We start from the raw sequence: 19,625 nt of genomic DNA, 5'->3' as shown, positions 1-19,625 counted from the left end.
TCCTCGAGGGATAGATATTACCAGTATTTACTTAAATATCTAAAAAAAAGACAGGTCTAATTAAAAGAATATTAGAGCCTTTTTTTAAAGCAAATTTAATAAAATCGTTCACTCAGGCAAAGACTAGTCACCAGTTGGTGGCGGTAATGCGCCTTGTTTGCCAGCCACCAGTAATCACCAGAAGAAGAAGAAGCAGCAGCAGAAGAAGAGCTGAAAGACCAAGTGGATTTCAGAAACAGCTTTAAAAAAGAGGACAAAGCAAACATCATGGAGGCTGGTTTCTACCATAAGGATCTGTTGAACGGACTAGGTTGGTATGTTTTCGTGTCTGTTGCAGTTTAGAGACATTTTAAGGTGACTAATACTTTCTTAAAGCTCAAATGTAGCCAAATGGACGGTGGAGATGAAATACTTCGTTAAACAGTAGAATCGATCTGGGAAACAAATGCATGTTATTTTAGAAAAGGGGGTCTATGGTTGATGAATAGGATAATAGGCCAACTTACTCCAGCGTTTATACGACCGCAGCCTGTTTTGGGCCAGAGCTGTTTTGTATTAGGCTCCTTTACTGTCCCCAATCAAATCATTTCAATTTACTGCTGTTATTATTGTTGTTGTTTCTGTACTCATAATCAAAAATGATTTATAAAGTGAGCATTCCACTTAATGGTAAATGTATTAGTTTACCAGAGGATAAAATGCCACAAGATTATAAAATGTATCTGTTTTCCCCCAAAAAAATGTTTTTTATTTTTTGCATTTTTTTAAGTCAGTCTTGAGTCTTTTTGCTTTTTTCCTCCTGTAAAAATTATTAAGCTTAAAAATGTAAAGATTGATTTTGGATTTGTTCAAAGCTGAGACATACAGATCAAAAATATTCCATTTTGCAGTTCATTTTTGGAAACTTTGCATATCTAGAGGTTTTATAATTTTACAAATCAAGCGTTTTTGGACAAAACGGGCATAAAATTATGGAAAAACTTTTTTAAAAATCTGAAAAACTTTTATATCTATGGATGGGTTTGAAGCTGTTGAAAAGATTTATTGCTGTGAAAATGGAAACGTAAACAAAAATGTTAGGCTTCAGCTAAATCAACGTTGCAGTCTATATACTTTGTAATGTGTTTCCATGTTTGCTGCAGATGTTAAGCAGATGCTGATGGTTAAAGAAGAAGCTCCTGAGGACCACACACCTGTTGCTGAGTTGCATGACTCAAAGCCGCTGCAGATAAAAGAGGAAGAAGAGGAAGTGTGCATCATTTTGAGGACAGAGCCGCTCGGTGCAAAGGAGGAGACTGATGTTACTCCTATGGAGAGTGAGGATGATAAAGAGTCCATTCTGCTCTCACGGCTTTATCAAGACGGAATTAAAAGCAGGGAGCTTTCAGACGAGGTAGAAGATTGTGAAGATGACTTCATTTCTGTAGTCGTTAAGGATGACGAAGAGGACGGTGATGTAAATTACTCTGTCTCTGAGCTTGAACACTTGTCAGACTCTGGACAGAAAACTGAGGACGAGGACAGTGACTGGAAGGAGGGAAGAGCTCCCGAGTCAGACGGAAACATTAACAACCCTTGTCGCTCCTCTGATTTTACTGAAGAATCTGTTCACTGTTGCCCTGTTCAGGAAGACACGACACATTCAGAAATGGGATCTTCAAGCTCGCTGCATAATGAATGTTTTACAGAGAAGAAAAATGTGGACTCAGGAACAAAAGTCCAGACAGGAATCAAGTTTAGTTGTGAAGACTGTGGTAAAATGCTCAGTGGAAAATACACTTTAAACACACATAAGACAATCCACACAGGACAGAAAGCTTTCTGTTGTGATGTTTGTGGACGGAGATTTGGTGATAAGTCAGGTTTAAAAAGACACAAGATCATCCATACAGGAGATAAACCTTTCTGTTGTGACATTTGTGGACAAAGATTTGGTTACAAATCAAGCATAAACACACACATGATAACCCACACAGGACAGAAACCTTTCAGTTGTGACATTTGCGGACAGAGATTTAGCCAAAAAGGAAGCTTAAACACACACGTGAGCGGCCACACTGGACAGAAACATTTCTGCTGCGATCTCTGTGGACAGAGATTTAACCGTAAATCAAGCTTAAATACACACATGAGAACCCACACAGGCCAAAAACCATTCAGTTGTGATATTTGTGGACAAAGATTTAGCCAAAAATCCACTCTAACTACACACTCGAGAATCCACACAGGACAGAAACCTTTCTGTTGTGATGTCTGTGGACGGAGATTTGGTGATAAATCAAGTCTAAACAGACACAAGATAATCCACACTGGACAGCAACCTTTCTGTTGTGTAATCTGTGGACGGAGATTTGGTAATAAATCAAGTTTAAACAGACACATGAGAATCCACTCTGGAGGGGAAATTATTTAACACTGGACATTTGAACGACACTGCTGTGGATGACTGTGAAATAGTTAACAACAGCAATCTTCACTCTTTTTCTCTCGTGGTCACGTTTGCGTTTCAACCTTAAAGCCGTTTACATAAGTTACTAATTTGCTTCCCTGAACATCTGATGGTTTGTTTGCCAGGCGTGTCTTATTCAGACTATTTTCATCTATTGTTCAGGTTGTGCTCTCACTGCATGTAAATAGGTTTATTGTTTGAGAACGAGAATCGAAGCACTAAGTTGATTGCGAACTCCTCTGTAAACCACAGTTTACTTGCGTTAAGATAAAGTCAGCTAATTCCTCATGATCCCCAACACAGCAGCTTGTATGGATATATAATTCATCCCTACTTAAAAAGATAACCGCTTCTAATTAGGACTTTTACATCCTCATCGTGTTTGTGTTACAACTAGGTTTGAGATGTTTTTCATGTGTGTGACTTAAGTCTGTATATTTGTGTGTCGTATTGATTTTGATTAAATATTTCTGAGTTGAATCTTGAGTGGCTTTATTTATAAAGTGCATTCAGAACATGACAAATACGGGAGGGGTCTTTGGTGCTAGATACAAGTTTTTTGTGTCTCTTGTACCTGGAATATATCACCATCAAAGCTCTTCTCTCTAACAACAACTCCCAAAGACTTTGGCTTTGGCAGGCCCATAAAAGATGAGATAATCAGCGACGAGCACACAAACAAAAGTCATGCTTTGAAATAGAATCTGATTTTCACAACACACAAGTGATCGATTAATGAATTAATCTAAATTTGATTGATCTTATCGATCGGCTAACAGTTAATTGACAAGTGGCCATTTTCTGAAAAAGCTGAGTTTTCTCATATCAAGAGGGCTGTAACATAAAGGGCTAAGTTTTAAAATTTAACATTATTTTGTCGGCCTTACAAACTGACTGAATAAACATAATATTGTGGTTTTCTAAAATGATCAAACTTAGACATATTTATAAAATATAACACGAGAACCTCTCAGAATACTGAATAGAAAGAGATTAAAATAGTGAAATATGCGAAACACCTTATCCACAATGAACAGATAATTGTGTTGTCTGTGAATATCCATGAATATCATTTCCACATGATATCCATGTATAAGTGTTGTGTGCGGTTGCTCTTGAAGGAATGCTAAAACTTCGCTCCATGAAGTGCAATAACTCACAACAGCCTTCAGAATCAATCTTACTTATTGGCAAAATGCTTCTTTCCATCTTACCACAATTTTTCATCCCTGTTAACACGACAACTTAAGAAGCTGGACAAGTGTTTATGTTTCACTACAGGAATCATATAACATGTGATTTGCATCCCACAACAGTCTCTGTTTGGACCGTTTCTCTTTCTGGTTCTGGTTCTGTCCCCGCCATCTTTGTTTCGGTGACGCTGCTGGATGGCGGCCAAAATACAACACTAGAAAAAGGTCAAAGCGAACGACAAAAAAACCCAACAAATTTTAATCTAATAAGCTATTAATTGCAAGTTGATTAATTGTTTGAGTCCCCAGTGAATATTTCAATGGCTGGTAAAAAATAAAATAAAATACATATATCATGCAGACACGGTCAAAAATTGATGTTAATGTGTTAGGTTCTGCTAGGACACAGAGGTGGTTGGAAGATTATGGCTTCATTTCATTTCATGCTTTCATCCCATCTCAAGTTGCAGGGTTGGACAGTGATTTCAGAAAGTTTGCAAACTTCACATTTTGAGCGCAACTTCATTGTTTGAGAGTGTTTCTGTACATTCGGGTTTAATCTCGAGTGCAGATTAATGTGCAAACAGAAAAAACGCTCTCATCTTTTCCATGCATTAGAATAAAGCAACTATAGCTGCGTCTCGATTATATCTGGGATTTTCTCCATGTTACTTCAGCAGAGGTATTTACAGGTTACACGTCATCCTCTTCATACAGCCAAACAAAACTTTTGTTAGCTATTCCTAACTTATCACATTTGAGACATAATATTTGGCTCATTCTGCTCAGTGTCTTTAGTTTCTAGGAGGTGGAGTGCGTTGGAGTCCCTCCTCTTATTGCTGCGGGAACAGAAACCTCACCACCACTCATGCGGGGAGCAGAGCTCCAAACAACGGTAGGGTTTTCTCATCGTCCGTCCATCAGCATTCAGATGACATTGTCAAACAAGTGCATGGAGTGCATGATGTTTTCATCCTGGATTGGAGCAGATAAGAGACGAAATGAAAATAATTTTAGTAACTGCATGTGTGTCTAGGAGGGATGAAGCTTCCAACCTTTTGGCATGTCTCCAAGAATTCCTCAATGGTGACCACGCCATCTTTATTCTTGTCCATTTTCTGGGAAAACGTGAGACGCAAGCCGTTCAAAGGGGCAAATCTTAAGTTCTTAGTTTTACATTTTTGCAGCGCAAGTCTAAAATATGTACTTCTGGACATGCATTGAGGTGCAAATTTAATCATAAAGGAACAAAAAGATCAAACCACCACCGCACTACAGGTTAAAACATGCACAGAGATGTTGTAATCTTGTGTTAAATGCTTGAATTTGTGTGGGGCAGCTATCATAAGCAGATCAAAATGAATCACCACTGAATGTGGGTTGTCGGTGATTCGACAAGTTTTACGGTTCGAACCTATGAGAACAGCAGCACCTTCGCGGTAAATCCAAATAGAAAATATCAACAACCATATTTGAGTCACTTTCTTCTTAATAAAGTAAACGGTGTCTCTTTATTTAACCGTAGGTTCAAGCATGTCAACGTTTTACCTGGAAGAAGCTGTCAACATGCTCCTTTGGAGCGCTGTCCCTCATGCTGGGGTAAGTGTGCTTCCCCATCATGTTGTAGATAGAGTGCATTATGTCCGTCATCTCCTGAAACAAAAGAAGAGAGGAAGCATTGATAAGAAATGTTGAAGATTACGAGGACAGCTCACGCAAAGAGTGAGCGTACTTCTCTGGTGATGCAGCCGTCCTTGTTCAGGTCATACAGATTGAAGGCCCAGTTCAGTTTGTCAGTGATGGATCCTCTTAAAATGATGGACATGCTCACCGCAAAGTCCTGAAGCAGGGGAGGAAAAAAAGCCCCAGCTTGAATCAAATCAGGACAACATGTTGACAAGCTTATACATCTTCAGTTTATTTTAAAGGCTGTTATATTAAAACTGCTTCAAAAGTAATGACTGATTAAATGGTTGAGTACACATGTCATTTAAAACCTATTGTTATTATTATTCAAGAGTCTGTGGACAGACAAAAGCATGAGAGGAAAGAGAAATATCTCACTTCAAAGCTAACCAGTCCATTGTTGTGGGTGTCAAAGGCTTCGAACAGGAAATGTGCGTACATACTTGAATCTAAGAAAAAAAAAGAAAAGAAACAATGAATCTAAATTTTTCATTGAATCAATATGACATTCTAAGCCATAAGCAAAATACACTTTTAAATTGAGTTCCAAGTTAAAAGGAATATTTTAAATTAACCGCAGACATCATCGTTTTCTTTGTTTGAGATACATTAATTCTTTTAAATTGACGTCATAAAGGCTCAGATCATAGCAGGCCCGTATTCGGGCTAGAAGTAAAATGCACAAGATGTCGGAAGCGGACAGGGGACACCTCAAAAAGTGGGTCAAACTCCGATTGTTTGGAAATGTCCATTGACTCTGAGGAATTCATAGTAATAAAAGACCCAAGTCTTTGTAAAAAAGACAGAATTCCTAGTTATAAAGAACGGGATTCTTGGTAAAGGAAGGTTTTCCCAATGATAAATAATGGAATTCTTAGTAATCAAGGACGGAATTCTGTGTAATAAATTATGTAATTCTTTGCTACAATGGACGGAATTTGTTTTTTCATCAAGGACGGAATTCTTAGTAAAGAAAGGAATTCTTTTTAATAAAGGATGAAATTCTAAATAACACTGATTGGAATTCTGAGTAACACAGGACAGAGTCCTTAGTAAAGGAAGAAATTCCTAGTAATAAAGGATGGAATTTTGTGCGATAAATGATGATCCTCCCACCACTTCCTGTCTTCTTCTTAGTCTTTCTCAGCAGTAGTGACTTCCGATTGTTAACATGATGCAAAAGAAAAGTATTTCCATCGCACTTTTGCCAAATACACAAATTTTGATAGAGCCGAAAAACCAACTCATTCCAGCTAAAAAAAAAAATAAAAGAAATGTGACTTGTTTTTGTTTGTTTGTTTATTGCTTTGTTTTGTTTTTCAAAATTGGCACATTTTGAATCAAGCAAATGTACTTTTCAGAATTCCAATTTGCAATTTTATGGTCAATGGAAACAGTTTATGGCGGGCGGAAGGTCTTTACTATCCAGTTTAACATCTGAATGCGAAAAAGCAGATTTAAAGTTTCACTTCCCCGACCGACACACAACACATACTGAAGGCAGAGAATTCACGGCGAAATGAAAACATTGACAAAGGCGAGAGACACTGGCTGACCTCCCTGTGGGAAGAAGTGGGAGTAGATACTTTTAAACGTATCCTCGTTCACAACACCACTGGGGCACTCCTGCAGATACCAGAAAGAAAAAAAAAAACAAAAAAACACGTCAGCAGGATCTGTCACATACACAGAAAGAATATAACAGATCCAGATATGCCCAATATTAAAACCTCTTAACTATCACGAGAACATTGAAACCATGTAGGCATTTTGCAGGTGACACATAAGGAGTTGCTGAATGGAAGAGAGTTGATCATTCCCAGCAGTACTTCAAACTGACATTTTTGAATCCCCGGTAAAGAACTTGCAGCTCCTTTTTGCTGAAATTAGTCTGCTGAACCAGAGTGTCAAGTCCCTCAGGTCTGTAACACACTGTGGACAGCTCCCCCTCTTCAGTTATACTTCCTGTTTAGAGAAGCAGAAAAAACAGTGACATTTTACCAACAGAGATCCACACTGAAGCATACAGGGGCATGGAGAAAAACAGATAATTGTAAGAAAAATTGGGTGTAATACTACTTGCTTTGAGTCACTGAAGGGCTGGAGCCGGAGTGATAGCAGGGCAGCAGTTTGAGGAAGCGCTGCTTGATGGTCTTTTTGTTGGGTTTGGTAAGAGGGTTACCTGAAAACAGCAAAGCACATGCAGGTAAAATAAACCATGGTGGGAGAGCACAATCCATACTTTAGCACAACACAAAGCAGTACTTATTGAAATTTAAGACAGACTAATGTGTGAACAACTTTCTGTGTACGGCTGAACCTGAAACTGTGACACACCTGTTCTGCCACTTTCTGAGAATATATATAATATGAGAATATATATTTCTGGAGTTGCAGAGAGTTTGAGTTGTATAAACATCTCTGTCTCTCATAACAAGAAAAGGAGAATAAAAGCAATTTATTTACAGCCCCCCTGGCTTCTATTCATTTGTATAAATGTAACAACTGTCTTCTATTAATAATATTTCAATTTAGTTTTTTTTTTTTTTTTTTTTGGAGGGGGTGGGGGGAGCGAAGGGACACGCTGGCTCACTCTCCAGCACGGTAGATGGCGATAATGCGTCTTAACGTTAGATACCACCCGCAAAAAACAAAAACAAAAAAAAAACATCGACGAAGAAGAAGAACGAACGTTCGCAGAGGCAGCTCCTTCCGTATGAGGCAGAACAAAGTAACGTAACGCAGCTTTCTTTAGTTTGGATGAAAGCCGAGCTCCAACTACCCAGAAACTGTTGAAGGAAGAGAAGCTAAAAAAACAAAACAGCGACATGGAGACGGCAGCTCAGACTGTGGCGGAGAGATTCAGGACGAGAGACTCCTGAAGACGAAAATAAGGTGCGACACATCATGGAGGCTGGATTCAACCCCTCGGTTCAGCTGGACGGGTTAGGTTAGTGTGTTTTCGGTTCTTCTATGGCTTATGTCTCTCTTCTCTCTCTGTCTGTCTCTCTCTCTCTCTGTCTCTCTCTCTGTCTCTGTCTCTCTCTCTCTTTCTCTCTCTCTCTCTTAGATATATATATATATATATATATATATATATATATATATATATATATATATATATATATATATATATATATATATATATATGTATGTATTTGTATTTTGAAAGCCGTATGTCACGAGACAATGATATGACATCCCATTAGTACCAAAAATGTCTGTGTGAGAGACATCTCTATTAGAAGGAGCAGAGTGTCAGGGCAGAGACGTTAGACCAGAAGCCAGGAGCAGATCTTCCCAGCCAAGGAGGGATTATGAAGCTTGGTGAGAAAAAGAGAAGGAAACTGATGTTTTGTGTGCAGCAGTTTCAACTCTTTTTTTTTTTTTTTCGTAAGGCCGTGTTATTTCTCAAAATGAAGCTTAAAAATGTACAAATTTGACCGCAACGTTTTGAAAAAGAGGTGCCACAAGATCAGTAATTTTAGGCCGCGACAGTCGCAGAAAAAAATAAACAAGATTGCACCATCCTGGAGAGAAATGTCCTTTTGAGAGTATCCCTTACAAATACTGCAGTCACTTGGATAAATGACACTTGGATAAATAAGCAGTCAAAACCAGCAAAGCAAAATATTGCACCAAGCTGCAGAAGACCTAATACAAGAAATACTTAAATTTTGTACCCTAAGAATATTTAGTTTTGAGCCCACAAATATTTGTCGTTGTTCATTTTTCTTTTCATTTGTTTTACTTTTAAGTGTGACTTGGTATTATGTGGCCTTATGCAGATTATGACTTAGGGGCCCCATGCCAAGCTTAATAGCAATCAGAGACTGTTTTCACTGGCATTACAGCTTGTCTGAAGACCAAGCCAATAGCTAATTACTTATTTAGGATTTAAATGGGAAACAAAAATATAGAAAATTCTATTATATTACTTATAGGTTTTATTAGCTTTTTTAAAAGAATATAGTTATGTGTTTTTAAATATTAATGTCTTGCAATAACGTTATTACCTAAGCTTATTGCATTTCTGTCAACTTTTAACGTCTTTTGACGCAAACACCTGGCATACTGTTGGTGGGTTTTCCTGGGAATGAAAATGGATGATGAGCATAATGTGTTTCCATGTTCGCTGCAGATGTTAAGCAGATGCTGATGGTTAAAGAAGAAGCTCCTGAAGACCACAGATCTGTTGCTGAGCTGCATGACTCCAAGCTGCAGCGAGGAGCAGGAAGAAGTCTGCATCAGTCTGGGAGGAGAGCAGCTCAACAAAAAGGAGGAGATTGATGTCATCAGCTTTCCAGTCTCTACTACTCCTATAAAGAGTGAGGATGAAATACAGTCCATTCTGCTCTCTCAGAATCTCTATCAAGACCAAATTAAAGACAGAGATCTTCCAGAAGAGAACGATGAAGGTGAATCCATCAAGATTGAAGAAATCGAACCGTCTCCACAATCTTCTGAGACTGAAGATTCTGAGAATGACGAAGAGGACGATGATGTAAACCATGTCTCTGAGTTGAAACACTTGTCAGAGTCTGGACTGAAAGCTAATGACAAGAGCAATGCCTGGAAGTCAAACGGAGACATTCTTAACAAATCTTTTAGCTCTCTCGAGTTTGATGTTCACAGTTACTCTCTCCAGACCGGTGGGACACATTCACAAATAGGGTCCTCAAGCTCAGTTGATAACAGTAAATGTTTTACAGAGGAGAAAAATGCAGATTCACAAAGTAAAGTACAGACAGAAGGGAAGTTTAGCTGTGAAGACTGTGGTAAAACATTTGCTCGAAAAAATACTTTAAACAGACATAAGAGAACCCACACTGGACAGAAACCTTTCTGTTGTGATGTTTGTGGACAAAGATTTAACCTAAAACAAACTTTAAACATACACATGAGAATCCACACGGGACAGAAACCTTTCTGTTGTGATCTTTGTGGACAAAGTTTTAGCCATAAATCAACTTTAATCAGACACAGGAGAGTCCACACAGGAGAGAAACCTTTCTGTTGTGATTTTTGTGGACAAAGATTTACTGATAAAGGAAGTTTAAACACGCACAGGAGAATCCACACAGGACAGAAACCTTACTGTTGTGATCTCTGTGGACAAAGATTCAGACAGAAATTACATGTAAACATACACATGACAGTCCATACAGGACAGAAACCTTACTGTTGTGATATTTGCGGAAAGAGACTTGGCCATAAAGTAAGTTTAAGCACACATATGAGAATCCACACAGGGCAGAAACCTTTCTGTTGTGATATTTGTGGACAAAGATTTAGTCAGAAATCTAATTTAAATACACACATGAGAATTCACATAACGGAAACCTTTCTGTAGTGATATTTGTGGACAAAGATTTAGCCATAGGTCACTTGTAAACATGCACTTTGTGTGTCCACACAGAACAGAAATCTTTCTTGCATGTGTATTCTTTTATGCAAAGATTTGGCAAAAAACAAAGTTTAAACACACACATGAGAATTCACAAAAGACAGAAACCTTTCTGTTGTGGACAAAGATTTAGACAGAAATCACATATAAAACACACATGAAAACACCCTGGAAGATAAATACTTGAACTGCATTGTTGCAGTTGGCTGTGAAATATTTCCGCGTCATTCAAGGCCACAGTCTTCACTGGTTGGTTTCAGAAGTTCATTTTCGTATTTCAACCTTAGGGATGGGCAATATGGCTGAAACATGTATCACAATATAACCATTTCATATCACAGTAATTATTGATTAGTTGTTTGGTTTAAATATTCATCAGACTGCCAAACTGGTGATGTGACCTTTCCTCTTGAGCGGTTGTTCTCGTTTCCTTTCACTCCAAGTTGCGCTTTTTCATTTTTAAGGATTTATGGGAAACTTGAACGTGCTCCCACATACTGAAACATGCTGTGCGTATTCTGTGAACTGTCCAAGGGCGGCTGAGATTTTATTCCTGAGCGCAGCAATTGCCTATATTCCTTGTGTACAAATTAATTAATTTGAATAAAAAATATTACGCTTAGTAATCTAAATGGACAACTAGGCCTTTCTTCTCCACCAGGGCATCCATCGCACAACTGTCATTGGCAGCCACGGTACTGCGACTGGCGTCTATCGGACGTATTTTCAATTGATATTGATCACGTGTCTATCACACCCAGCCCTATTCAACCTTAAAACATTTTTATATTAATTACTGATTTGCTCAGTTGTGTAACTGGCATGTTTTATTAATTGTGATTTGTCTATTGTTCAGACTGAGTCGTAGTGCAGGCGTTATCAGCTTATGTAAAAAGTTTGGTTGTTTCAGAAAGAGAATTGGAGCAACTCTTGAACTGAGCAATGAGGGCCTGAATCTGACTTAAGGGTGGTGGAAGGACTACCATTTCCAAAATCCACTACATTAACCCGCTTTCAGTTTCAGCAGGAAAATTAGTAGTTTCGGGTTCAAAACTCTGATCATGCTGCATTTCAGTTACTTTGTATCTCAGATCTTGCAGCCGGGTTTGATGTCAGATCTGAGGTAACAGCATTCTAGTTATAACTGAGTTGTCTGGGTTTTTTTTTTTTGTTTTGTTACTTTTATTTTATAGTCTTTATTTTTGCTCTTTGTACCGGAACAACCTCATCTTGTGTGAAGTGGTTTTCAGATGTGTATCTCTGTGGCATGCAGTGAAGTGAAACTCCCAAAAAAAGAAAATATGCAGCAATCTCCTCCTTAAAATTGCTGCTGTGTTTTTAGTTTTTGATCCTGATTGGGACGCAGCTCTTCGTCGAAGACAAAGCAATGTCCAGAAAGTAATTGGAAAACTCGCTGGCCGCCCTGAAGTTCTACGTTTGGTGGCGTTTGTTCCCAGCATTTGGTCAGGTGTGCAGATTCATTGTACTCCCCCACAGCTGTTGGTTTGGGGACAAACACCTTCTGATGTTTCCAATCTTCTGCCAGAGGAGGACTGTCTCACCTTTGTACACAGAATGGACATGTGTACAGGTGGCTGTAATGTATCATTTGCATTTTTTCTATGTATGTGTGCGTAGTCTGAACAATGTTAACTAGCTTCTCAAATTGGAGACTGTGTGATGTTTTTATGACGTTTTATGATGTGAAGCACTTTGAACTGCTTTGTTAATAAAATGTGTGATGCAAATAAACATTGATATATACTCTCAAAGTGAAATTTCTCAACAAGTTGGCACTTTTTAAAATTTCTTGAAATTATCGTAATTTCAAGAATTACAATAATGAGGAGTACACAAGCCAAATGCTTGGTAATAATGAGGGTTTCGAAATTGGAAGTTCAACATGGTGACGCAAGCAAACATTGCTAGCAATACCTCTTGCAAACATTTTAAGCTTTACTTTCCATAAACAAACTTGGAAACTTATTTGCAGGCGCTACATGTTTTGTTTACTTAAGACACGGACTTTCTTGTGCATCTTCCCACAAATGTGTTTCTGCCACATCGTCCTGTTGATGGAAGGAGTGGCTGTATGTGAAGACCGCCTTACAAGTCATAACTGGGGGCAGTCGGAGTTGCTTCCAGTTTCCCAGTGGGAAATCCGACTTTGGAGGACGTTCCGATATTATTTTCTTTGTTTTTTTCAAATGACTGAACTCATAGCACAAGTTTGTCCCACACCTATTTAAAGTAGAATATTATTTAAGTTTCTATTGCTCTAGAAGCAATAGTCCTCTTTGTCCTCTTTTTCCATGACAGAAAGTCCATCAGAAGCAGTTTTCGATGACATCACTTTGACCTCAGGGTCACTGTGACATGGGAGGAGACGCATACGAATGATGACGTGACAAAAATGTACTGCATCAAGAATATTTCACATGAACACACAGCAGCCTGAATATCAGGACGGCTGATAAATACTGCATTTCAACCTTTCTAATAGAGCTGGACTTTAGTTTGTTTTTTTTGTTTGTTTTTTTGCAAGAATGGGTTTTATCTGTTCTGCTTTCTTTGTTTAAAAAAACGGTTTGTTTATATTTCCTCAGTGTTTGGTTAACCTGGAGCTGAATCCATGCGCCGCCCTGCATCTTCAGACACAAAAGCAGCTTACAAAGATTCTGGAATCGTGATGGAAAAAGCAACAAAAGTGGCTTTTTGGTTATTTTTATATGCTACTTCTGCTTGTTTCACTATATTTGGGAGCTGTCAGAAGGACAGAGAGACTCAAAGTACAGAGAAATCTGTGTGTGATCTCCACAGAGGAGGGGAAAAAACACAAAGATAAGAAACACTGATCTCAGCCCACATAGGCTCCAAATGACAGGTATAACTTTAGCGTTTTTTTTCACCAAAAAAAGTATTTTATTTCAATACAGATTCATAAACTGCAGTTTAAGGTACACATTTAAATACTTGTTGTTCCTCAACTTGGTGGCAAATAATAAATATTTGATTTAGCTAAATTAACAACCAGGATGTTCAAAGCAGGCCAAGCTATTCTGAGTGGAAGTTTGATCCGTCATCATGTTTGGAATAATAAAATTAAGAGACGTGTGCAAGTGCTGGTCTGTGATCAGTATCAGTTTACAACCTCATCGTTAACATGTAACACACAAAGAAATACAAGCAAGTTTTCATACGCCATGATTTTTTTTTTTTTTTCATGTTACAAACGCAAACATCAAGGTTAGGGTTATTGGAATCTGCAGAGCGAGTTCGTCTTACACTCCACAAACCCGGCCTTTCCTAAGTGCCAAGATGACGGATATTGTTGACAGAAAGCTGTATTTGTAGTTTGTCGCGAGAAAACGTAAATATGGAAACTGATGTCCCGGCCAGATGAGACAAATGCTTCCCTTTTACATATAAAACATTACACATCACCGTAAGGATTAAACACGGCTGTGGCAGCATCATGCTGAGAGTTTACTTTTCTTGAACATGGTTAGAGATGATGTAATTGCAGCAAAGAAGTAATTCCACAAGTTTCCACTCATTAATGTGTCACAATTTCATGACGTGCCATTTTTGTTCTGTTGTGCTTATATCCCACTTTATTACGTAAAACCCAAATAAAATACTATGACATTTGTGGCAGTGATGTGAAAACTTTTGCACTCTTTACTCCAAAGATGTTAAAAGTGAAACAATTGCAGTAAAAGCTTAATATTCTATAAATAGATCATTTCTAAATAAATCATTGTGTAGGATAATATGCAACAGTGTTGTTGTTTTTCCCCCTTCAAGCTTCCCATCCACCATCCCAGTGGTGCAAAACAGTGGACATGCACTAAATGTGACCCACAGGGGGCGCTGCGCAAGACGAGGCGCCAAAGCAATAGCGATAAAATTCCTTCTCGTCAGCATTTTCTGGATTTAACAGCTGCCTGTGGGCGTGTAAATAATACAATCAATACCAGAGGCATGACCCTGATTAGCACCAATGAGGGGCGCCGGATATACACTTCATGAAGTAGTTGTGCTCCAGCTGTGTCCTCTGGTTGCACCGCGATCATCGCTCTATGTTACTTTCTGGTATAAAAACAGCATCAAGATCAAATCCATCCAGCATTTTTTCTTTTTTTTTTTTCCTCGCTGGTAAAACCGATTTAAAGTTAATTCACGTGCAGCTCTTTGAAAACGTGCTGATGTTTACCGTCATTCAATGAGAGGAAATCAATTTAAAGCTATTAGTAAATCCAGACCAGCAAATAGCATTAAATAAACAAAGCTGCTGCTGTCAATGATGATGATGATGATGATGATGATGATGATGATGATGATGATGATGATGATGATGAGTAACCTTACCTGTGAGCGGATCAAAAGATCTGTCCAGCTCTCTGGAGTCAGAGAGACTCTGATCCTGACTCCTGGATTTCATCCTTTTCTCTCCACCAAACCGCCGCGCTGGCGCCGCAGGGTCCGAGCCGCGCTTCATTCACGTCTTTACTCCCGCTGGCATGTCAGCGCGCTGCTCAAAAAAAAAAAAAAAAAAAAAAAAAAAAAAAAGAAGAGAAAAAGAGAAAAATCAACAAGGGAGGAGAACTGCCCGCGCAGAGCTCTCTGTGGTCAACTTCTTTCCCCCAACTGGAACGTGTTTTCTTCCTCCCACTCTCATCCACGGTTCGGAGGGATTCTGCGGGGGCTTTAGATTCAAGCGTCACTTTCCTGATAGTTGCCGCACCAGAACCGGAGCCGTGCTGAGTCTGTCCCGCTGGTGCGCCTCACATTTGTTGGGAAAGAGGAAGGGAGGGGCGCAGCGTCACGGAGAAGCAGAGAGATCTCCTCTTCTCTGGGAGACGCTGGATGGAGAAGCATACATGTCCTGCATATTATTTTCCAGACTCCTGAGCTTTAACTGGGCCATTCATTAATATATTTTAATCAAAATCATTTTATTTTATTTGTCTGAGATCCTTTGGATCCATCCTGGTCATCTGCAGTCAGTAGCAAGTCTTCTTTCAGCATCCCCCCCACATCCTGATGCTGCCACTACCAAGCATTACCTTGAGGATGTTGAATTCAATATTCACTTTCACACAAGGTTCTGCTTATTTGTCAAAACGATTTAATCCTAGTGTCCCTTACACAAACTCAGAGGGCTTTGTTGTGACTTTTCCTTGCCACTCTACCATGAAGTCCTCTGGTACCTGAGCTGTAGATCCATGCAGTCACTCTAATTATCACATACTTCTCTCCTCTGATTAGCGTCCACCTCGCTGAATGCTCTCGCATCACCAACATCCGTGGGTCGTTGGTTTTGCTCATCGTTTCAAAAGGTCATTCGTGAGTTTGACATTTTTCTACCGTTTCTTTAAGTTCTGTTTTGCGATTGTTTAGTAATCTTTCTGTTACTCTGTGATAACTCTGTTCATTTCCCCCCTTAGTTCCTCAGTAAGCCCCCTCTGCAGAGCATTCTGTTGATTTAACCCGATTCAGGTGCCAGTGATCGCCTCCCCAGAAATTTAAACCTCTCCGTTTCAAGTCGCTATACGTTCCAGATCCCTCCGTTAGGTCTTGTTTGGCGGTGTCATTTTTTTTTTAAACTGTGATTTTTTTTTTCTATAAATATTGTCAAGCGAACCAGCCTCTGACTGAGATTATAACTTCTAAACTGAATTTTATTTGTCTGTATTAGGGTAAGAGGGGGTTAAACACAAATGCCAACCACAATGTTAAGATTTTTCCTTGTAAAAAAAAAAAAAAAATTGTGGAAAGCCAGGTACAGTTTTCATTGGATGTTACAATTGCACAAAATCTCAGCGAACTCAATAAGTTTGACATTTAAATGTGATGAACTATATGAAACAAAAACAAAAACAAAAAACATTTTGGGGGTGTAAATGTGTTTTTCAATTAATTGCATACTGAGAGTTGCTTGTAATATAATAATAATAATAATAATAATAATAATAATAATAATATAATAATAATAATAATAATAATAATAATAATAATAATGGAAATACCATCTTTTTGTTTAACAGCAGCCCGTTGCTAATCCTCTTATGTGATGAGCCTCTGAACGGCTCTGGCCTGTTTACTCACCTGATTATATCCTTGCAATCATCACCAGCATGTTCCTGGGTCCAGTCCAGATCAGCGCCATCGCAGACAGAAAGGATGCGGCACCTGAAAGCCTTCAATAGTTTCATCCTCACCAGAGGAAGCTGGATGAACCAGATTCACATCTCTGGGAAAACTCACAGGGCGACCTCTGCCTTGTTCCCAGAACCGATCAATACGAACCTTCATCACATGAACACTGACTTGAAAAAAAATGGCCGCCACCGGAGAAGCGCGGTACCCGTTAGATATTAACTATTTATCAGCATTTCTGATATTTTTTTTGTTTGTTTGTTTGTTTTTTGTCTCACCAATTCAGAGGGACGCACGCTATTTGTGAGCGTGTTGAATCGACACGAAGGAGAGAATCCCGTTGAGGTTCGGACGGGTAGCGGCAGTTAGCGCCACCATAATTACTGTATTTTCCCGGACTATAAGTCGCAGGGTTTTTTTCAAAGTTTGGCCTGTGGTGCGACTAATACTCCGGAGCGATTTATGTGTGGAAATTAACACATCATTATATCACATTACGTTATTTTCACGCTAAGCCGCAAGAGGGCGCTCTAAGTCTGTTTTATCCTCCTCCTGGGAGTTAGCAGTTATTTAAAAGCGACATTGAGGACGAAGATTTAATTGCTCAGTGGGCTTTCATTGATTTGGAGAGACACAGATGGTTTGGTAAACCTGTTAGCATGTTATTTATGCTATAGTTATCTGAATAACTCTTAATATGTTATGCTAACATACCAGGCACGTTCTCAGTTCGTTGTTTGTCATGTAACGTTAGCATACCGTACAATTACTCAGCCTGTTGTTGCCTCTATTCTATTTTTATTGCCTGTCAAGATGACATGTCTGTTCTTGGTGTTGGATTTTATCACATAAATTTCCCTCAAAAATGCGACTTATAGTCCGGAAAATACGGTAGCACCCTACTTGGGTTTCTCTTAGGATCGTGCTGCGTTCATTTTGCACGGAAATCGGAGTTTCGATTCTCTTTGCGTTAAGAAAAGAGGAGTTCTGCCAAACCGAGGTGAAGCTCACAGCTGTTAGCGGAAGAAAATCAGGGACAGCGGAAGCTTCATACTCCTGAAACACATAGGTTTTATTTAGAAATGTTTTAATTTAATCGACATGTTTATATGGACTGTTACATATTTAGTAACAAGTTGAATAGGAAATCTGTAGATGAAGCTAAAGATCAGGAAGGTCTTCAAATGAACAGTATCAAATTAACGCATGGTAAAAGCTGGTTAGCGATTATGAAAACAGCTTGATTTGATGATTTTTTTTCCAACATGGAGGGCTTTTTTTAAAAAAAAATAAAAGGTATTTTTTCTCTCTTACATTGTTTTATCTGTATGTTATCTAAAAACGACATATCTCATCATTTTGTCATTTAGCAAATTAGAAATAATCCAGGGAGTCCAGACGGGATGTGTTCACGTGTTTGGCGAACGGAGCCGGGCCCTCAGCCTGCGTGTTGCTGTGACACAAGCCCCGTTAACGCTGCCGTGTGTTCGTGATGTTTCACTGGAGCACGTCGGCCTCCTCATCAAATATTAATCCGGGTGGGGAACGGCGTCCTTTGTCTCCTCCGACCGCCCACGTCACTCTTCATTTTAAAGTTTTTCTCTCTGTGTTGCAGCCTAGAAACACAAACTTGACTCTTTGGGAAGACGCTGGTTTATGACGTTGACTACGACACAGCTCGGATGTGGAGTCGATTTGTCTGTCGGAGGATTATTTCTCAGAGTGGGTTCCAACCCTCTGCCTGCATCAATCTGGGCTTGTTATTGGTTATCTGTCAGCTCCGCTTTCCACTGGTGCTGAACTTCCCCGTAAGGAGGAGACCAAACATCAATACTGCTGGATTTACCAGTCCCCAAGGCACAGAGTGCGTTTAAATACCTCTCTGGGACAGCTTTGCTTCTGCCTTTCCTCTTTTTGATTCTTCAGATCTCACTGGGCCTCATTTTTCTCTCTTCTTTCTGCGTATTTCTTTGTCCCCGGCACTTTGTCCTGCAGCTTGTGGATTATTTCTCTCGGTCTTCCGATGGAGGACGTAATAATCCCTCATTCGCCTGCCTGTATTTTATTATTTTAAAAAAGCACTCTGTTCATCACCAACAAGCATTAGTTTTTATTCTTCCTGGAAAAAAAATGATTTCTCTTTTTCTGATGTTACATAAAGTACTTCCAGAGACAAAAAGCCACTTTTTCTAGGAGTTGGAGATGGATTTTTGAAAATATGACGTTTCCTTATATTTGTATGGCTTTGTTTGAAGAAAAAAAAAAGTTTTGCACGCGCTTATTAATATTTTTTATTTTACCGGGTACTGGGAGATCTCAACCAAGGTTTTGATGTCTTATTTCTTGCTCCAAAATCTTTAGTCAAAATATATCAGATGATCAGATTTAAAAAAAATAAAATTTCCAGCAGGACTGACTGCTGATAAAAAAATAAAAAAAACCCATGTAAAACTTTTTCACAATGTCATTGACAGGAAAGCCGGTAGCTTGTGCAGCCCACTTTCTAATAGAGCCCTGGGCAAACACCCATATCACCAGCAGCCTCCATTTTGTTGACTGTGGCTCCTCAACGGGTACAAAGTAGCTATCCTGCAACTGCAAATGCAATTGTCACATTTTGAAATTACTTATGTTCTCATTTCCTCGCTCACGAAACTGGCCTTTTCACAGCGACGCATAATCTTGAGATTCACTACATCTGCTGCAGGTGAGACCATGTTTGGTCACG

The 19,625-nt window shown here is 39.0% G+C and overlaps 2 protein-coding genes and 1 pseudogene across 2 annotated transcripts; 2 read left to right on the top strand and 1 right to left on the bottom strand.

The window, feature by feature from the left end:
* The first annotated feature begins 187 nt into the window (after window positions 1–187).
* LOC129366850 (zinc finger protein OZF-like) lies at window positions 188–2,929 on the top strand. The gene is made up of 2 exons (XM_055040917.1): window positions 188–310; window positions 1,143–2,929. Exons 1-2 carry the CDS (start codon window positions 268–270, stop codon window positions 2,411–2,413), a joined length of 1,314 nt encoding a protein of 437 aa, XP_054896892.1. The 5' UTR covers window positions 188–267; the 3' UTR covers window positions 2,414–2,929.
* A 1,249-nt stretch (window positions 2,930–4,178) lies between these two features.
* On the bottom strand, window positions 4,179–15,299 carry LOC129366852 (Kv channel-interacting protein 2-like). The gene is made up of 9 exons (XM_055040919.1): window positions 15,107–15,299; window positions 7,408–7,510; window positions 7,169–7,289; window positions 6,885–6,954; window positions 5,707–5,777; window positions 5,375–5,482; window positions 5,191–5,295; window positions 4,698–4,760; window positions 4,179–4,617 (listed from the first exon to the last, which is right to left on the bottom strand). Exons 1-9 carry the CDS (start codon window positions 15,234–15,236, stop codon window positions 4,570–4,572), a joined length of 819 nt encoding a protein of 272 aa, XP_054896894.1. The 5' UTR covers window positions 15,237–15,299; the 3' UTR covers window positions 4,179–4,569.
* LOC129366851 (zinc finger protein OZF-like) lies at window positions 8,012–12,507 on the top strand (annotated as a pseudogene).
* Window positions 15,300–19,625: the final 4,326 nt, after the last annotated feature.

The sequence above is a fragment of the Poeciliopsis prolifica genome, unplaced genomic scaffold, assembly GCF_027474105.1.
Source record: "Poeciliopsis prolifica strain line A6 unplaced genomic scaffold, Auburn_PproV2 SCAFFOLD016, whole genome shotgun sequence".
NCBI lineage: Eukaryota > Metazoa > Chordata > Actinopteri > Cyprinodontiformes > Poeciliidae > Poeciliopsis > Poeciliopsis prolifica.
This window is presented reverse-complemented; position numbering and strand designations above follow the sequence as displayed.